The sequence below is a fragment of the Palaemon carinicauda genome, chromosome 6 (assembly GCF_036898095.1).
Source record: "Palaemon carinicauda isolate YSFRI2023 chromosome 6, ASM3689809v2, whole genome shotgun sequence".
Lineage (NCBI taxonomy): Eukaryota > Metazoa > Arthropoda > Malacostraca > Decapoda > Palaemonidae > Palaemon > Palaemon carinicauda.
In genome coordinates this window covers 122,725,707-122,745,878 of record NC_090730.1, presented here as the reverse complement: position 1 = coordinate 122,745,878, position 20,172 = coordinate 122,725,707, and the positions used below count along the sequence as shown (strand labels likewise).

The window sequence follows — 20,172 nt, the reverse complement described above, 5'->3', positions numbered from 1 at the left end:
AGATAATTTGGAGCACATTGATATGCACATTTCTATATTTATAACATAACACTTAAAAAATTGGATTTACCATAACCTCCCTAATATGAATTCCACAGTGCGTGGTTGAAACTGCAAATAAAACTCCAAAGAAAACCTGAAGAGTTCAAGTAATATCTAAGTATTTGAGCCTGAGTCAAAGCCGGGTTTGTACTGATACAGAAGAAGAAACCCTGAAAAGTATTAGACTCTTTCCAGTGATCATTAAAGAACTGTAACTTCAGTGTCTAAGTTTCTTATCATCAATACCGTTAAAATTTCAAAAATTCATTAATGGGTACTGTATATATATATCTATACTAAGGTATCACATTTTTAACCAAACTTTAAATTGACTCACAAATATAAAAAGTATGTGGAAAACTTCTTATTCAGTCTTTAACTGATTTGACAATTTGCATTGTATTTCATATTCCAATATGTACATTATTAAATCTATGTGGTTAAACTGCATTTTAGATCTCTGAGCATATAAAAGGTAGGTAATGCTTGGGCCTATGTGAGAACATACAAATTGTGCGTACATCATAAAAAGCCTGTGAACACATACATATATGTGGGTCCTTTCTCACTCTTTGGCCAAACTCTAAAAGACATGTTTGTGTTGCAGTTTGCGAACCATTTCAGGCACAAACAACAGGAGGGCATAAGAATTTAAGGCTAAAGGGAAAGACCTGGAGGTTCCAACTCTTAACTTTCCCATTTTAAACACCAATGTGAGATGAATATTTGGACAAAACAAACAAATGTTAACAAATACTCTCCTTGTACTGGATATTTTCATGATTTTTTAGATGATTGCTTTCATCTTGTTCATCTTCAATTTTACCCTAAGCCACGATGAACAAATTACCACTTCTTTTTTTTTTTGTCAAATCCATTTGTCTGGCTGTGCTGTGTGAATCTGCAATGTGGTAGTTGGACTACTACAGAATTTCAAGAGGAAATATTGAAAAAAAATTTACATATTGCCCTGGAAAGTAGGCTGGCTTAAGAGGGAGCCAAAGAGTTGCACCACATGCCCCAACTAAAATTTTTAGTGAAAATTCTTTGATGAATTGTTACCTTCCTGTGGATAACATTTACTGTGAAACTACTTACACTGGAAAAGAATAACAACTGAATGAATAAATGGGTAAATTTTAAAAAGCTGAAGCATAAAATAACAATTACCCAAGAGCAAAGTCTCATCAAGTTATAAAAGTGTACCATGAAAATATAATGAATGAGTCAAATTTGTAAATGTTAAGATTAAAAGTAGCATTATTGTAATATAACAGCAAAAAAATGACAGGACTATATACCTTGGGGTGAATCTGCAAATTAACAAACCAAAAAAAACAAAAACAAAAAAATTTCAGTTTTACACAGACAATTTAGATGTACATGTATCTATTTATTTTAGTTGAGAAAAATCCCATTAAAATTTATCAGCTACATATAGACTATCTCAGTTTCTTGGATTTACTATAATACAACCTTAGTGACCAAAGTTTGATTACTGTAAATTAATGGTAGGTAATAATTATTAAATCAAAATTTAATATAAATGGAAGACAATGATGTTTTATTCCTTTCACCCTTAATAAGGTACACTCAAAGGAGAACACAATTACTTACTTGTAAAGATAAATTATCCATTCATAAAAATGTCAAAACTGAACAGACTGCAAGAACAAAAAATGGTTAGACTTATAAAAATTAAGTACACTGAAATGTATACAGCATATCTCAAGTTTTAACTAAAATGTTGATAAGACTAAAATGAAATCCATATTTTCTGGCCTTAGTAAAAAAGAAAAACAAATAATTCAAGATGAAAGGAAAACTGCATTTGCCTATCCTCACCATTATAACTATGAAAACAAGCAAGTTTCTCTACAATACAAACTTCACTAATTTTCTATTTTGGAGATTCATGTATTTGACTAAAAAACTCTTGAAATGGAATCAATCTTGTCCAAGATATCTCCTGTTTTCTTCAATAAGAATTTTGTCATTCACACTACCACAAGAGTCATTAACCTAGTTTCAAGTGAAACAGTAACAACTGACCAAGAAATTGAATATTGCCAAGACAAAAAAGTATGGTAGATGATGATGTTCCAACCAAGTACAGTACTTGAGAATCCCGACTGTTGAAATCTCCAGGAACTGAGACATTTCTATATTAGCATTTGTGCGCATTTCTATGTGCATAATTCATGGTCTATTCAGGCACAAAACTGTTTTGACAGCATAATAATAGCTATTGATTGTAATAAACATACCGAAATACAGGTACAGTCTCTCAGATTTTTTGGGAATTAAACTATGCATTAAAAAGTCATTCATGAAAGTTAAAAAAAAATCACTGTACCATGTACTCGGTACCAAAACTTAGGTAAGGTTTCCAACATGATGTAAAATGGTTACTAATACCAGGAATCATACACAGTACCATCTACCAGTTATAAATCAAAAGATCAAAGGTGAAGAACAAGTTAAAATTACATGAAATATAAGAATGCAAAATGCTAAATAGATGTTCTACTATTACAGGGTGTTAATGCTTACATGGAAACAATGAATGACAGCACTAAAATATGAAACACCATTGTACTTAGATTCTGAATGTTATTACAACTATACATGTACCAAATAACAAAGTAATATGAGTAAGTAACTGACTTCCAAAGAGAAGAACATAATGTACAAACAATTTTTTCACGATTATCATCTGCAAATCTTTGTGCCTTCACTATTGCAAGAGCAGCACATGGCCTATTATGAAACATAACACTTTAATATACTGCAAGACTAAATAACACACTAATAACATACACTAAATGAGTTAGCTCAAAATACTATGATAAAAGTTGGAGAATTTAATATTACTCATGGCATATACTGACTAACACCTGGATAATGTTGTAAGTGAGAAGCCTTGCCTGGCAACTGGCTCAAACAAATAACCTTAAAATATATGAATTATATAGTGTTCTCTTTGAAAAAGAAAGTAGCCCTTTCCAGAATAAATTATTACATAAAGTGACTGAGTTGCCCAAAGGTTTTTTCTTGAGCTGCTCAACTTGTAAGAGGCTCCAAACTCGACCATGGATAAAATCATGAACATGAGTAAATTTACAGTAAATGCAACCTATATGACTGAAACACCCCCAATTTTCTAAAATGTTTAATCAAAATGAAACAATAGCAAAAGTTAGTAGTCATGGGACAATAAATTTGGCATGAAAGTAAAATGTCATTGCATTTGACTTTGAGTATTCAGATACATGCTTATATTTTCTCCTTCAGAGCCGAGTTTTCAAAACCAATATTCCATAAAGGCTGGTTTTTGTATCATGGCAATGATTGAATGTACCTGTATGTTGCAGTTCTGTATTATAACTTGAGAACAAGTACCTCAATATATATTTCAAGTTTCTTTAATTTTATACAGTAATTACATTCTTGAATAATTTAATAAAAGTACTGATAAGTAAATATTCTATTCTAATCAAATTTCAAGGAAAAATAACCAGAATAAAGTTTTACTAATAAAAAACTAGAATTTCTTATTGCATAAGGAGAAGAATAAGAAGGTTTATTTATATTAATTTCAAGTATCGTAAATATCATTTACAAAATATATAATGTACTTTATTTACAACTTAGGAGATAATTGGAAAATCAAACCCTAAATACGATTATAATAGTTACGACATATTCTGGACTTCAACCAGCAGTACATATTATTAACAATTGTAAGTTGGCCAATCTTTTTCTTTGACTTCAAATGGTACAATACTTAAGGCTACAGCCAAAAAGTGTCTTTCATGACATTAAGATGAAATGCTAAAACTGGTATAAGTTAAACCTAAAAGATTTCCCTTGGAATAGAGCAGCATGACCCTATTATTTTATCACATGATATTCATCAGAAGAAAAAATATACTACTTTACATAACCCTGTAGTACCAAGTGTTCCCCAAGCTTACATGACCATTAATTATTATTTAAAAATTTTAATCACCTACTTCCGGATTATGAGTGCACAATCTCTTTCTAAAAAAATTATTATTATAAAGAAATCACTAATCACTATTTTGTCCTTAAGTGCTGTAGCTTAGATTACCAGAAGCAAAAATATTTTCATAAAAAAATAAAAGTAAGTTACTGAAGTAGTATAATCCTAATTGCAAAATAATTCAGACTATGAATAGTCATTTGACCAACAACACCTTATGACTGATTGAAAAAACTTTGTATCAGCCATGAATTGATTAGAATGAATATTTGTGCAAATGATCAATGAGGTTTACCACCATATTTCAACTACAAATCCATAGTAACCTTAACGCATTCTCCGTAGAACAGGATTACGTAGGACAAGGGCTGATTCTGCCGACACAATTGGTAATTCGTTATCCCGATGATAGTTGATTAAGTGACTCACACTGTCAAAAGTACGAGATTTTGTTCGAACCTGTAAAAGAAATTAAAATCAATATAGTACAGCCCTCCAATTAACTCAAGAGAAAGTAAGAACTAAATCAATTTTAAAGATGTGTAATAATAATTGAAAGTGTGCTACACTATATAACATATACTATAACAGTTGCTTTGAAGTATCTGTAAATTACTGCATTAGCATTTTATAAACATTTTGCTTTACAATAAAATTAGATGCCCCTGTAAAGCTTCCTGAGGCCCCTGTAAAACTTCCTGTAAATTGTGTAAGTAAAGCATTTTTACTTCAATCATACTGTATATACTACAGTAGAGCCTTTCAATTCATTAAGTTTTAATATGATATTTTCAATATTAAACTTACCCGATAATCATGTAGCTGTCAACTCCGTTGCCCGACAGAATTCTATGGAGGGATACGCCAGCTATCACAATACTAGAAGGGGGTGTACTTACCAGCGCCACCTGTGGCCAGGTACTATAGTACTTCTTGTTGACACCTCCTCAATTTTTCCTCTGTCGTGCTTCCGGCAAGACGTTCTGGGATACGCTTATGATCTTCGAGTATTTTCACGGCTAATTGGTGAAGTATTCTCTCAGATTTCGGCTGTCGCTTTACTGGAAACCTTCTTATATTAGCTAGATAGCTTTTTTTTGCTTGATTTTGGAACCCCCTTTGGCTAACTCTTTGGATTCAAGATGTCTGACATTTCGCAAGCCCCCTCCCATAGACGATGTAGGTCTTGCAATAGGCGTTTTCCGAAGGCCTCGGTAGATCCTCACACCGCTTGTTCTGACTGTAGGGACAGGCCCTGTCAGTTAGAAAATCGATGTGAGGAATGCGCCGGACTTTCGGAACTGGAATTTGTCCGTCTTTTGAAATATTCAACTAAGTTAGAGAGAGGTAGAGTTAGGAGGAGTTCTTCTCACTCTTCACTTTTTTCCTCACCTCATGATCCCCTACCTTTTCCTACCCCTGTAGTGGCTACCCCCGAACCTACTATTTGCCCTCCGCCTGATATGTCTGTTGTTTTGCGTGCTATTCAGGCCTTAGGCGATAAAGTAGAGTCAGTGGTAAGTGATCATAAGTCTCTGATGGCCGAAGTCAAGGAACTTAAGGTCAAGAGTGCAGTGGGTGGAATTAGTGCCAGTGCTGTGACGAGTGCTAGTGTCAGTGCAGTGCCAAGTGCTAGTGTCAGTGCCAGTGTGGTGCGTGAGGATACTTCTGTGCGAGCCAGTCGTCCTCCCAGTCCGGGACCTCTTGCAAGCTCCCAAGCCCAGGGGAGAAGCAATGTCGAAGGGCATAAGGGTTCGGCAGGCCTTGTTAGGCGCACAGAAGTATCCTCGGTGGTTGCGGTCGTGTCTTCCAAAGACCGTCACTCCCACCTGCAGACGATTGAGCCCGTCTTTTTCTCGTCCGCTGATCAACTGTCAGGGAAGAAACGTTGGACTCAGGTCTCGAGACCACTTAAACGCAGAGTCCAGTCCGCGAGTGCTCAGCCAGGTTGCAGTCATTGGCTCAGCTCTGACTCGCCGCAGTCATCTGTCGACTGCACTCCGCCCAAGAGGAGTAAGGTTCTGCCACAACAGAGCTCGACTGTTAAGGCTTTACCTCAGCCTACTGTAGTTTCTGCCGACCCCAAGTGGACTCTACTACAGTCCATGCAAGCACAGCTTTCGGACTTGATGCGTGAGTGTCGGGCTGAGAGTGTTGCGCCTCCGCCTCCGCCTACACTCCCTCCGCCTGCGCTCGCTCCGCCTGATCGCAGTACCACCTGCCAGGCGTACGATGTTGAGCCACGTTCTGAGTTTGCTGTTCCCAGTGGTGTTCAGCCTCCGCCTTCCTTAAGGCAACCTTTACAATGGGATCAGGAGGATTATACCTCTCTTCCTCCGCCTCCACTTGCTGCTCCACCAGTGATGCAACACTCGGTTGAGGTACAACAACCTCTCCCGTCCATGAGTCAGTCTCCTCAGCTCTCGCTGCAGCGAGCTCAACCCTCCACAAGGCAAGCACCACAACACCTTAGCCTTGCGCCTCAGGAGCCTCAGCTTGCGAGACATTTACCTTGTTCTGCGCAGCCTCTACCTCATCGCGCTCCGCTCACACCACAGGAACAGGAACTTGCTACTCCGCTTCTGCCAACCGCTCAGCAAGCGCAACCCTTGGGTTCAACCACTCATGCTAGGAGTCAGCCTCCTCCACCCATGCGCCTTCCTTCTGCTTCGGCTTTTATTCAGCCTTTGCAGTCTGAGCCTCAGGTTTTCCCTCAACAGTTACTTGAAGAGGAAACCACTAATATTGTTCCTACTCGTTCTGACTCTGCTGTTCAGCATTCTTGTCCGATCTCTTCGCTACACTCTGGTGATGAGGCTTCTGACGATGAGGCGGCACACCTGGATCCCTCGTCAGACGTGGATGATTCCAAGCCTTCTCCACAGTCTATTGACTTTCGTAAGGTCTTGGCTCTGCTTAGAGAGGTTTACCCAGACCACTTTGTCTCTGCTATTCCCCGCTCTCCGCCATCTGAGTTTTCGCTGGGCATACAACAAGCTAAGTCCACCTATACTAAGCTAGTCCTAGCAAGGTCCTCTAAGAGAGCGTTAAGGATCTTAGGGGAGTGGCTGCAGACTAAGCAACACCTTGGCAAAACTTCTTTCATGTTCCCTCCGACTAAGCTCACTTCGAAAGCGAGCGTTTGGTATGCCACAGGAGAAGCACCAGGCTTGGGAGTACCTGCCTCTGCCCAGGCTGACTTCTCAAGTCTGGTAGACTCGCCTCGGAGAACTGCAATGAGGCGCTCTAAGGTTTGCTGGACCTTCTCAGACCTTGATCACTTACTGAAGGGAGTATTTAGAGCATTTGAGATGTTCAACTTTCTCGACTGGTGCCTGGGGGCCCTCAGCAAGAAGACCTCCCCTGCGGACAAGGATTCTGCCATGCTATTAATGTCCTGCATGGATAAGGCCATTAGGGATGGATCTGGTGAGCTTGCGTCGATGTTTGTATCAGGGGTTCTGAAGAAAAGGGAACAGCTGTGTACCTTCCTTTCCTCCAGCATTACACCTTGTCAAAGGTCACAACTCCTTTTTGCTCCGCTCTCGAAGTTCCTCTTCCCCGAAGAGCTGGTTAAGGATTTGTCTGCTGCCCTGATACAAAAGGACACACACGATCTTGTAGCCTCATCGGCTCGTAAGTCTAAGGTTGCTACCTCAGTCCCCAAGACTTATCGCTCCCCAGTGGCTGATACCCCTGCTACAAGGTTCATACCGCCCTTTCGTGGTAGAGCCCCCAGCCGAGGAAGCTCCCGTACAGACTCTTACAGGAGCAAGTCTAGGAAAGGCTCCAAGACATCTAAAGGAAAAAACTGACTCTCCGCATCTCCAGACAGCAGTAGGAGCCAGACTCAAGATCTTCTGGCAAGCCTGGGAGAAGAGAGGTGCAGACGCCCAGTCTGTCAGTTGGCTGAGGGACGGTTACAGGATTCCATTCTGCCTCAAACCACCTCTGACCACATCTCCCATCAACCTCTCTCCCAACTACAAAGAAGAGGACAAGAGGCTAGCATTGCACCAGGAGGTGTCGCTACTTGTGCAGAAGAAGGCAGTGGTTATAGTCCGGGACCATCAATCCCCGGGCTTCTACAACCGTCTCTTTCTTGTGGCCAAGAAGACAGGAGGTTGGAGACCGGTGCTGGACGTCAGCGCGCTCAACGCGTATGTCACCAAGCAGACGTTCACGATGGAGACGACGAAGTCGGTCCTAGCAGCGGTCAGGCAGGAGGACTGGATGGTCTCGTTGGACTTGAAAGATGCCTACTTTCACGTTCCTATTCATCCAGACTCCCAACCTTTCCTGAGATTCGTTTTTGGAAAGGTTGTCTACCAATTCCAAGCCCTGTGTTTTGGCCTAAGCACAGCTCCTATGGTGTTCACTCATCTGATGAGGAATATAGCAAAATTCCTACACTTATCGGACATCAGAGCCTCCCTCTACTTAGACGACTGGCTGTTGAGAGCCTCCACGAGTCGTCGCTGTCTGGAGAATCTCAACTGGACTTTGGACTTAATCAGAGAACTGGGTCTGTTAGTCAACATAGAAAAGTCTCAGCTCATTCCCTCCCAATCCATTGTGTACCTGGGAATGGAGATTCGGAGTCAGGATTTTCGGGCTTTTCCATCGGCCCCCAGGATAAGCCAAGCCCTAGAGTGCATCATGAGCATGCTGAAGAGGAGCAGTTGCTCGGTGAGACAGTGGATGAGTCTCACAGGGACCCTTTCATCACTGGCCCTGTTCGTCGAGCTAGGGAGACTCCACCTCCGCCCTCTTCAATTCCATCTTGCAGCTCATTGGGACAAGGGTTCGACTCTCGAAGCAGTCTCTATCCCAATCACCCAAGAGATGAAGACCACTCTCCTGTGGTGGAAGAACAATCTCCTTCTCAGGGAGGGCCTATCGTTGGCTATTCAGACCCCCAATCTTCATCTCTTCTCAGATGCATCGGACTCGGGCTGGGGTGCGACCTTGAACGGACGGGAATGCTCGGGAACGTGGAACGAGGAACAGGGATTACTCCACATCAACTGCAAGGAGCTACTAGCAGTTCATTTAGCCCTGCTGAACTTCAAGTCCCTCCTGCTAGGCAAAGTGGTGGAGGTGAACTCAGACAACACCACAGCCTTGGCTTACATCTCCAAGCAAGGAGGGACCCATTCGAGGAGCCTATACGAGATTGCAAGGGACCTCCTCATTTGGTCAAGAGGTCTAAACCTCACTCTGGTCACGAGGTTCATTCAGGGCAATATGAACGTCTCAGCAGATCGCCTAAGCAGAAGGAATCAGGTCATTCCCACGGAATGGACCCTCCACAAGAGTGTGTGCAACAGACTTTGGACCTTGTGGGGTCAACCTACCATAGATCTGTTTGCCACCTCCATAACCAAGAGACTTCCGCTGTACTGTTCCCCTGTTCCAGACCCTGCAGCAGTTCATGTGGATGCTTTTCTACTGAACTGGTCCCATCTCGACCTTTACGCATTCCCACCGTTCAAGATAATAAACAAAGTTCTGCAGAAATTCATCTCGCACGAAGGGACACGGCTGACGCTGGTTGCTCCCCTTTGGCCTGCAAGAGAATGGTTCACAGAGGTACTTCAATGGCTAGTCGACATCCCCAGGACTCTACCTCTAAGAGTGGACCTTCTACGTCAACCTCACGTAGACAGGTTGCACCCAAACCTCCACGCTCTTCGGCTGACTGCCTTCAGACTGTCGAAAGATTCGCTAGAGCTAGAGGCTTTTCGAAGGAGGCAGCCAGTGCGATTGCCAGAGCAAGAAGGGTTTCCACTCGTAGAGTCTACCAATCTAAGTGGGAAGTCTTCCGGAGCTGGTGTAGAGCCAATTCAATTTCCTCTACCAATACCTCTGTGACCCAAATAGCTGACTTCCTTCTACATCTTAGGAATGAGAGATCCCTTTCAGCCCCTACGATTAAAGGATATAGGAGTATGTTGGCTTCAGTTCTCCGCCACAGAGGTTTGGACCTTTCTTCCAACAAGGACCTTCAAGACATTCTTAAGTCTTTTGAGACGTCTAAAGAGCGTCGTCTATCCACTCCAGGCTGGAACCTAGACGTAGTCTTAAGGTTCCTTATGTCACCTAGGTTCGAACCTCTCCAGTCAGCTTCCTTCAAGGACCTTACCCTCAAGACTCTTTTTCTCGTCTGCCTTGCAACAGCTAAGAGAGTCAGTGAGGTTCATGCCTTCAGCAAGAACATTGGTTTCACGACCGAATCTGCAACATGTTCTTTTCAGCTCGGATTCCTAGCAAAGAACGAACTTCCTTCACGTCCTTGGCCTAGATCGTTTGAAATACCTAGCCTCTCCAACATGGTAGGTAACGAACTAGAGAGAGTTCTTTGCCCTGTCAGAGCTCTCAAGTATTATCTTAAGAGGTCTAAACCTATTCGAGGACAGTCAGAAGCCTTATGGTGTGCCATCAAGAAACCTTCGAGGCCCATGTCCAAGAACGGGGTTTCGTATTATATAAGGCTTCTGATTAGAGAAGCCCATTCTCACTTAAAGGAGGAAGACCTTGCATTGCTGAAGGTAAGGACCCACGAAGTAAGAGCCGTAGCTACTTCGATGGCCTTTAATAAAAACCGTTCTCTGCAGAGCATAATGGATGCAACCTATTGGAGGAGCAAGTCAGTGTTTGCATCATTTTATCTTAAAGATGTCCAGTCTCTTTACGAGAACTGCTACACCCTGGGACCATTCGTAGCAGCGAGTGCAGTAGTAGGTGAGGGCTCAGCCACTACATTCCCTTAATCCCATAACCTTTTTTAACCTTTCTCTTGAATGCTTTTATTGTTGTTTTTATGGTTGTTACGGTAGGCTAAGAAGCCTTCCGCATCCTTTTGATTTGGCGGGTGGTCTATTCATTCTTGAGAAGCGCCTGGGTTAGAGGTTTTGTAGAGGTCCTTTAGTAGGGGTTGCAACCCTATATACTTTAGCACCTTTGGGTTGATTCAGCCTCCAAGAGGAACGCTGCGCTCAGTAAGGAAGACGAACTTAAAAAAGAGGCAGAGTAACGGTTCAATTCGACTTCCTTACCAGGTACTTATTATTTCATTGTTATTTGAGATAACTGTTATATGAAATATGGGATACTTAGCTATCCTTTAATCTTGTACACTGGTTTTCACCCACCCCCCTGGGTGTGAATCAGCTACATGATTATCGGGTAAGTTTAATATTGAAAAATGTTATTTTTATTAGTAAAATAAATTTTTGAATATACTTACCCGATAATCATGATTTAATCGACCCTCCCTTCCTCCCCATAGAGAACCAGTGGACCGAGGAAAAATTGAGGAGGTGTCAACAAGAAGTACTATAGTACCTGGCCACAGGTGGCGCTGGTAAGTACACCCCCTTCTAGTATTGTGATAGCTGGCGTATCCCTCCATAGAATTCTGTCGGGCAACGGAGTTGACAGCTACATGATTATCGGGTAAGTAAATTCAAAAATTTATTTTACTAATAAAAATAACATTTTTAATTATAAAATAAATTTTTGAATATACTTACCCGGTGAATATATAATAGCTGCAACTCTGTTGCTCGACAGACAAAAAACAGTAAAAACTCGCCAGCGATCGCTATACAGGTTGCGGGTGTGCCCACCAGCGCCAACTGTCGGCCAGATACCACTCTCGATGTAAACAAAGACTCAATTTCTTCTCATCCCACTGCGTCTCTATTGGGGAGGAAGGGAGGGTCGTTTAATTTATATATTCACCGGGTAAGTATATTCAAAAATTTATTTTATAATTAAAATATCATTTTTAAATATTTAACTTAGCCGGTGAATATATAATAGCTGATTCACACCCAAGGAGGTGGGTATAATAGCTGATTCACACCCAAGGAGGTGGGTGGAGACCAGTTAAATATGTTTACATCGTACAAGCTAAGAGTTTTTATTTCATTTTGGAAGTTATCAATATAACAAAAACAAAATAAATAGGTACCTGGTAAGGAAGTCGACTTAGACGATTACTCTGCCTTGTAAGTACGTCTTCCTTACGGAGCCTCGCGATCCTCTTAGGATGCTGACAGACCCCTAGGAGCTGAAGTATCAAGGGCTGCAACCCATACAACAGGACCTCATCAAATCCCTAATCTGGGCGCTCTCAAGAAATGACTTTGACCACCCGCCAAATCAACCAGGATGCGAAAGGCTTCTTAGCCTTCCAGACAACCCATAAAAACAACATTAAAAACATTTCAAGAGACAGATTAAAAGGATATGGAATTAGGGAATTGTAGTGGTTGAGCCCTCACCCACTACTGCACTCGCTGCTACGAATGGTCCCAGTGTGTAGCAGTTCTCGTAAAGAGACTGGACATCTTTCAAGTAAAATGACGCGAACACTGACTTGCTTCTCCAATAGGTTGCGTCCATTATACTTTGCAGAGATCTATTTTGCTTAAAGGCCACGGAAGTTGCTACAGCTCTAACTTCGTGCGTCTTAACCTTAAGCAAAGATCGGTCTTCCTCACTCAGATGTGAATGAGCTTCTCGTATTAACAATCTGATAAAGTATGATAAAGCATTCTTTGACATAGGCAAAGATGGTTTCTTAACTGAACACCATAAAGCTTCAGATTGGCCTCGTAAAGGTTTAGTACGATCTAAATAGAACTTAAGAGCTCTAACAGGGCATAAGACTCTTTCTAGTTTATTGCCTACGATCTCCGATAAGCTGGGAATATCGAAAGATTTAGGCCAAGGCCGAGAAGGTAGCTCATTTTTGGCTAGAAAACCAAGTTGCAGCGAACAAGTAGCTTTTTCCGACGAAAATCCGATGTTCTTGCTGAAGGCATGAATCTCACTGACTCTTTTAGCCGAGGCTAAGCATACCAGGAAAAGTCTTAAGAGTGAGATCTTTCAGGGAGGCTGACTGTAAAGGCTCAAACCTGTCTGACAAGAGGAATCTTAGTACCACGTCTAAATTCCACCCAGGAGTAGCCAAACGACGCTCCTTAGTGGTCTCAAAAGACTTAAGGAGGTCTTGCAGATCTTTATTGTTGGAAAGATCTAAGCCTCTATGCCGGAAGACCGATGCCAACATGCTTCTGTAGCCCTTGATAGTGGGAGCTGAAAGGGATCGTCCTTTTCTCAGGTATAAGAGAAAATCAGCTATTTGGGCTACAGAGGTACTGGTCGAGGATACAGAAACTGACTTGCACCAGTCTCGGAAGACTTCCCACTTCGATTGGTAGACTCTAATGGTAGACGCTCTCCTTGCTCTAGCAATCGCACTGGCTGCCTCTTTCGAAAAGCCTCTAGCTCTCGAGAGTCTTTCGATAGTCTGAAGGCAGTCAGACGAAGAGCGTGGAGGCTTTGGTGTACCTTCTTTACGTGTGGCTGACGTAGAAGGTCTACTCTTAGAGGAAGACTTCTGGGAACGTCTACTAACCATCGAAGTACCTCGGTGAACCATTCTCTCGCAGGCCAGAGGGGAGCAACTAACGTCAACCTTGTCCCTTCGTGAGAGGCGAACTTCTGCAGTACCTTGTTGACAATCTTGAATGGTGGGAATGCGTAGAGATCCAGATGTGACCAATCTAGGAGGAAGGCATCTATATGTATTGCTGCTGGGTCCGGGACTGGAGAGCAATAGATTGGAAGCCTCTTGGTCAGCGAGGTTGCAAAGAGATCTATGGTGGGTTGACCCCAAGTGGCCCAAAGTCTCTTGCACACATCCTTGTGGAGGGTCCATTCGGGTGGAATTACTTGCCCTTTCCGACTGAGACAATCTGCTAGAACGTTCAAGTCGCCCTGGATGAACCTCGTTACTAGGGAGATGCCTCGATCTTTTGACCAGATGAGCAGGTCCCTTGCGATCTCGTACAACGTCAGTGAGTGGGTACCTCCTTGTTTGGAGATGTACGCCAAGGCCGTGGTGTTGTCCGAGTTTACTTCCACCACTTTGCCTTGAAGGAGATACTCGAAGCTTTTCAAGGCCAGATGAATTGCCAACAGCTCCTTGCAGTTGATATGCATGCTCCTCTGACTCGAGTTCCACAGACCTGAGCATTCCCGACCGTCCAGCGTCGCGCCCCAGCCCAAGTCCGATGCGTCCGAGAAGAGAACGTGGTTGGGTATCTGAACAGCCAGGGGAAGACCCTCTCTTAGGTTGATATTGTCCTTCTACCAAGTCAGACAAGACTTTATCTTTCCGGAAATCGGGATCGAGACCGCTTCTAGCGTCTTGTCCTTTTTCCAGTGAAAAGCCAGATGGAATTGAAGAGGACGGAGGTGTAGTCTTCCTAGTGATACAAATTGCTCCAGGGATGACAGCGTCCCTACCAGACTCATCCACAGCCTGACTGAGCAGCGTTCTTTCTTCAGCATCTTTTGGATGGAGAGATGGGCTTGATCTATTCTGGGGGCCGACGGAAAAGCCCGAAAAGCTTGACTGTGAATCTCCATCCCTAAATACAGAATAGTTTGGGATGGGACCAGCTGCGACTTTTCCAAATTGACTAGGAGTCCCAATTCCTTGGTCAGATCTAGAGTCCACTTGAGATCCTTCAGACAGCGACGACTGGAAGAGGCTCTGAGAAGCGAGTCGTCCAAATAAAGGGAGGCTCGGATGTCCGATAAGTGGAGGAATTTGGCCACATTCCTCATCAGCCTCGTAAATACGAGAGGAGCTGTGCTTAGGCCAAAGCACAGGGCCCGAAACTGGTAAACCACATCTTCGAAGACGAATCTCAGAAAAGGTTGGGAGTCTGAGTGAATGGGGATGTGGAAGTAGGCGTCCCTTAGGTCTAGCGAGACCATCCAGTCTTCCTTTCTGACCGCTGCTAAGACTGACTTTGTGGTTTCCATGGAAAACTTCGTCTTTGTGACAAAGACATTCAGAGCACTGACGTCTAGCACCGGTCTCCAACCTCCTGTCTTCTTTGATACTAGGAAGAGACGGTTGTAAAACCCCGGTGATTGAAGGTCCGAGACTTTGACCACCGCTCCCTTCTCTAGCAAAAGAGACACTTCCAGTTTCAGGGCTTGTCTCTTTTCTTCCTCTCGGTACCTGGGAGAGAGATCAATGGGGGACGTCGCTAGAGGAGGTCTGTGTACAAAAGGGATTTTGTACCCCCCTCTGAGCAACCTCACAGATTGTTGATCTGCGCCTCTCTTCTCCCAGGCTTGCCAGAAGTTCTTGAGTCTGGCTCCTACTGCTGTCTGAAGTTGCGGGCAGTCAGACTCTGCCCTTAGAGGACTTGGATCCTTTCCTCTTCCCTCACTTCCCTTCGGCACGAGCACCTCCCCTGCTGGGGGCTCTGCCACGAAAGGGCGGAATAAAGCGAGACGCTGGAGTGTCTATCCTCGGTCTAGCAGACAATGTAGGCAAAGGGGGAGCTTTGCGAGCCGAGGATGCAACTAGATCGTGGGTGTCCTTCTGAACTAAAAACAAGGCAATTTCCTTTACCAAGACTTCAGGAAACAGGCACTTGGAAAGGGGAGCAAAGAGTAGTTCAGACCTTTGGCATGGCGTCACTCCAGCAGCCAGGAAAGAGCATAGAGACTCTCGCTTCTTCAGGACTCCGGACGTGAATGAGGCGGCAAGCTCGTTGGACCCATCACGGACGGCCTTGTCCATGCAGGACATAATGAGCAAGGAAACATCCTTATCTGCAGAAGAGATTTTCCTGCTCAGGGCTCCTAAGCACCAGTCTAGGAAGTTAAAGACTTCGAAAGCCCTAAATATACCTTTAAGAAGGTGGTCCAGGTCCGATGGTGACCAACAAAACTAAGAGCGTCTCATGGCAAGGCGGCGGGGAGAGTCTACAAGACTTGAGAAGTCGCCCTGGGCAGAGGCAGGAACTCCCAAGCCGAGAACTTCTCCCGTGGCATACCAGACGCTCGATCTAGACGAGAGTTTAGATGGAGGAAAGCCAAATGCAGTCTTTCCTAAACTCTTCTTGGTCTCTAACCAATCTCCCAACAGCCGCAAAGCTCTCTTGGATGAGCGAGAGAGAACGAGTTTAGTAAAGGCAGGTGCGGTAGCAGGCACGCCTAATACAAACTCTGACGGCGGCGAACGAGGAGCCACAGAAACAAAGTGGTCAGGGAACAACTCCTTGAATACAGCCATGACTTTTCTAAAGTCCAAGGATGGTTGAGTTGCCTTAGGCTCATCAAGTTCTGAAGGTTGATCCTCTTGTGGTTCAGCAACGTCCTCATCTGATAGTTCCTCATCCGACAACTGATGAGGAAACGGCAAAGGAGTGGGCAACGTTTGACTCGCCGAGTCCGGTCGCACTGGTGCATGCGTGACGGAGCCGGACGCAGCGTCATGGAACTGCTGCACAGTGTGGGAACTGTCAACAACCATGGGTGCACGAGGACGCACAGCGTCCACCCGAGACTGTTTAGACCGCCTGGGTTGTGCAGTCAACACCATACCGGGTTGCGGAGGTTGACGCACCGCGTCAAAACAAGTCACCTCTGATGGTTGATGAACGTCCTGAATGTCAACAACCACCTCCGTGCGTCGCCTAACGTCAACGTGCGGCTGGCAACCCACACTGGGTCGCATCGGTGGAGGTACAACCCCAACTGGTAGACGCGAGAAAGTTACCTCAGCGTCAACAGGACGCACAACAGACTGCTTGGATGGTTGTTGGCCAGAAGGTTCAGCAGCAACCCTCTCCGCATTAAAGTCCTCCATCAAGGACGCAAGCTTGGACTGCATGTCCTGCAGCAACACCCATTTAGGGTCTGCGGCAGCAGGTGCGGCAACAGACGGGGTGAGCGACTGAGGCGGCACAGCTTTGCCTCTCTTAGGCGGCGAGCAGTCATCAGATGACGGCAACGAGTCCGAACTGACCCAGTGGCTACAACCGGGACGTTGTACTTGTCCTGAAGGGACCGACTTACGCTTCAAAGGTCGGGAGACCTTGGTCCAAAGTTTCTTACGAGAAACACCTTCGGACGACGAGGTAAAAATGGACTCTCTCGTCTTACGTTGGTAGGGGCGATCTTGGGGAGATACGCCTGATACCATAGAGGGAAGGTCTGTTCGCTGATCAAGGCCTCTCGAACCCATGAGTCGTACGACATTGCTTCTCCCCTGGGCTTGGGAGCTTGCAAGAGGTCCCGGACTAGGAGGACGACAGGCACGAACAGACGAACCCTCAAGCGCAACACTGTTCACAACACTTTGAGAAACACTAGGCACTTTAACACTTTCCGCCGTGGCACTTTGGCACTTTAGTTCCTTTACGTCCGCCATGAGTTGATTGCGGTCACTTGCAAGGGCCTCAACTCTCTCCCCCAAGGCATGGATAGCACGCATCATGTCTGCCATCGATGGTTCCTGAGTGCTAGGAGGGGGGTTAGGAACAACCACTACAGGGGAAGGATTAGGTTCAAGGGCATGTGGAGAGGAAAAATCTACCGACCTAGTTGAACTTCTCCTTACCCTATCTCTCTCTAGTCTGCGTGTATACTTCTCAAATTCGATAAAATCGAATTCCGAAAGGCCCACGCATTCCTCACACCGATCTTCCAATTGACAGGTTTTACCCCGACAATTGGAACAAACAGTGTGAGGGTCGAGAGAAGCCTTTGGAAGACACCTATGACAGTCCCTAGCATTACATTTTCTGAACTTGGGAACTTGTGAAAGGTCAGCCATTTTGAATTGGTCAAGGGAAAATTCCAAAAAACGATCTAAGTCATCAACAATTAATCCGATCCAAAAAAGAGTTCAAGGATTTATTTGAAGAAAAAACCTGTACTGCGAAAGCTCAAACCAAATTAAAGTACTTCACCAAATATGATGGGAATAACTCCAGGTTTCAACAGCGAGTAAAGTACGTCTTGTCGACACGTCGACAGAGAAGAAATTGAGTCTTTGTTTACATCGAGAGTGGTATCTGACCGACAGTTGGCGCTGGTGGGCACACCCGCAACCTGTATAGCGATCGCTGGCGAGTTTTTACTGTTTTTTGTCTGTCGAGCAACAGAGTTGCAGCTATTATATATTCACCGGCTAAGTTAAATATTTAAAAACTTCTTTTTAATACCTTTTTTTACACTGCCAAGAGCAAATGTTTTAAGTAAATTTTACAAAATTCAAAACTTACCACTCCTTCAGGGTCAACCAATAAAAGATGCTTTTTGGTATTATTCTGCATCCCTGTGAGTACGTACTGCCCAACAGTTCCCTGGGATTCTCGTACAAGAAAATCACCATCCTGTAAAATGGAAGAAATTGCAATGTGTTATAACATAAATCATATTATCAAATATAAACTATTAATTTTAATATGCCTTATCTTATTATAAGAAATTCTGGTTGCATCAATTTAATTTTTACCCGAACTGAAAAGTCCCAAATGCATTAACCCCTACATGACCTTAAATGATGCTGAGAAACCAGAACAAAACGATGTAAGTGATGGAACGGGAAATAGAAAATGACAATATGATGAAGGGTTTGCAATAAAAAAATAGGGTTTGTGTTCATAAAACTTTGTTTTTTTCAATTCATCCATATTAATCATATGTTCGCCTATTAGGAATTAAGGCAAAATAACCAAAGCTCAGCCTTTCAACAAGGCATTTTCAATATGGGAAATGAGGATTGTAGACATACAAGGTCAGAGGTCAATCCTAGGAGAACATGTAGGGACTGCCATCCAAGACAAATACATGTTGTCTGGAAACACTCCATATAGTCATATGGAGGCCAAAAAAGTAAAATCAATGATTTGTCCTCAGTACAGTAATTGAGTACAATAGTAAAATTATTGATGATACCGTTCACTCCCCAAATACCCCATGTACAAACATACATCCCAGAAAAGCCCTGCCTCACAAGTGTCAACTAACTCTTCTTGTAAGTAACACATGGATTTCAATAACTATCAATCACAATGAATGAATATTCAAAAGCTTGAAAGATGCATTCCTTAGGTACATGGAAAGCCTCCTCCATGTTCATACTTAAAGAATGACAATGACTTCAAAATTGCCCTTAAAGAGGAAAGGGCACTTATTTTAGGGAATTCAAGCTTATTTCCAAACAGTAAACCCTTGTGATAACCTACCGGAGTTAAGAATTCAATTGTGTTTTTACAAACTAGTGTACTGGAGGAAGCAGCAAAAATATATCACCAGCATCTGAACATGGCAAAGGAAAAGATCATCCTCAGGAGGCAAAGAGACCAACAAGACAGAGATGGCAATGGGACAGGCTATACAATTACAAGCAGTTAAAAATTGTTTTAGCTATCCAATTCAAAGCATACAACAACCCAATGGAAGAGCAATGAGAAAGATCACCAAAATAATGTTTTGAGGGCTAAATCCTGAAGTAAACCTTCCTTAAGAAGCTCAAACTTCACAAGATTGTAGCTAAATTCCAGATAAGAGGTATAATGGTGAGCATCTATTCTGATGAAACTGGAACTATCATCAAGACATCTTCAACTAAAAACAGTTATACAAAATCTGTAAAGAGACTGCCTGAAGTGATGAATCGGGTCATGAATGTCTCTATCAGACTTAAATTTACTCCTTACTTAATGGAGAAGTGGCAAAATTGAAATCGTTAATTTTACTATAAAAATCATGCTTATTTCAATACACCTTAAATAGAAAGTGGAATAGTGATTCCACAACTAAGGTGCTGTTCATGAAATGTAGGGTAATGTTGACAGGTCTCACCTTTTACATATAGAGTTGTTTCCAGACCCCTCACAGCCATAGGAAGCATCTCCCCCCCCCAAACAATCTCATTGTACTCTGTTTGTGTCACCTTAATATTACAACACCTACGATGTGTCATGCTAAAATTAACTACAGTAAAGTAGTTCAACTCTTTGAATGCCAAATGCTCACAAAATTTTAGAATTCAGTTACGAGGCTGTTTTGGACATTTTACTGAACTCCCCCTCGGACAAAAAGTATCAGAGATATAATTTTAAAATATTTATCATCATAAAGCTAATTAAATTTACTTTGCATTGATATATAATTTCACATATATTGCAAAATTTTCATAGATATAAATAATAAGGGAAAGAGAAAACACTGGTAATAACTAGACTCAAAAATAAGTCCTATGATACCAAAGAGAAGAGAAATATCCAGAT

At 43.1% G+C, this 20,172-nt stretch overlaps 1 protein-coding gene across 1 annotated transcript in view; it reads right to left on the bottom strand.

Moving 5' to 3' along the window:
• Nucleotides 1–1,796: 1,796 nt before the first annotated feature.
• Shc (SHC-adaptor protein) overlaps nt 1,797–20,172 on the bottom strand; it is a 99,627-nt gene continuing 81,251 nt past the window's right edge. Inside the window, 2 exon segments of the mRNA XM_068375392.1 lie at nt 1,797–4,507; nt 18,160–18,270. Of these exon segments, the coding sequence (XP_068231493.1) occupies nt 4,376–4,507; nt 18,160–18,270 (243 nt within the window). The 3' untranslated portion in view covers nt 1,797–4,375.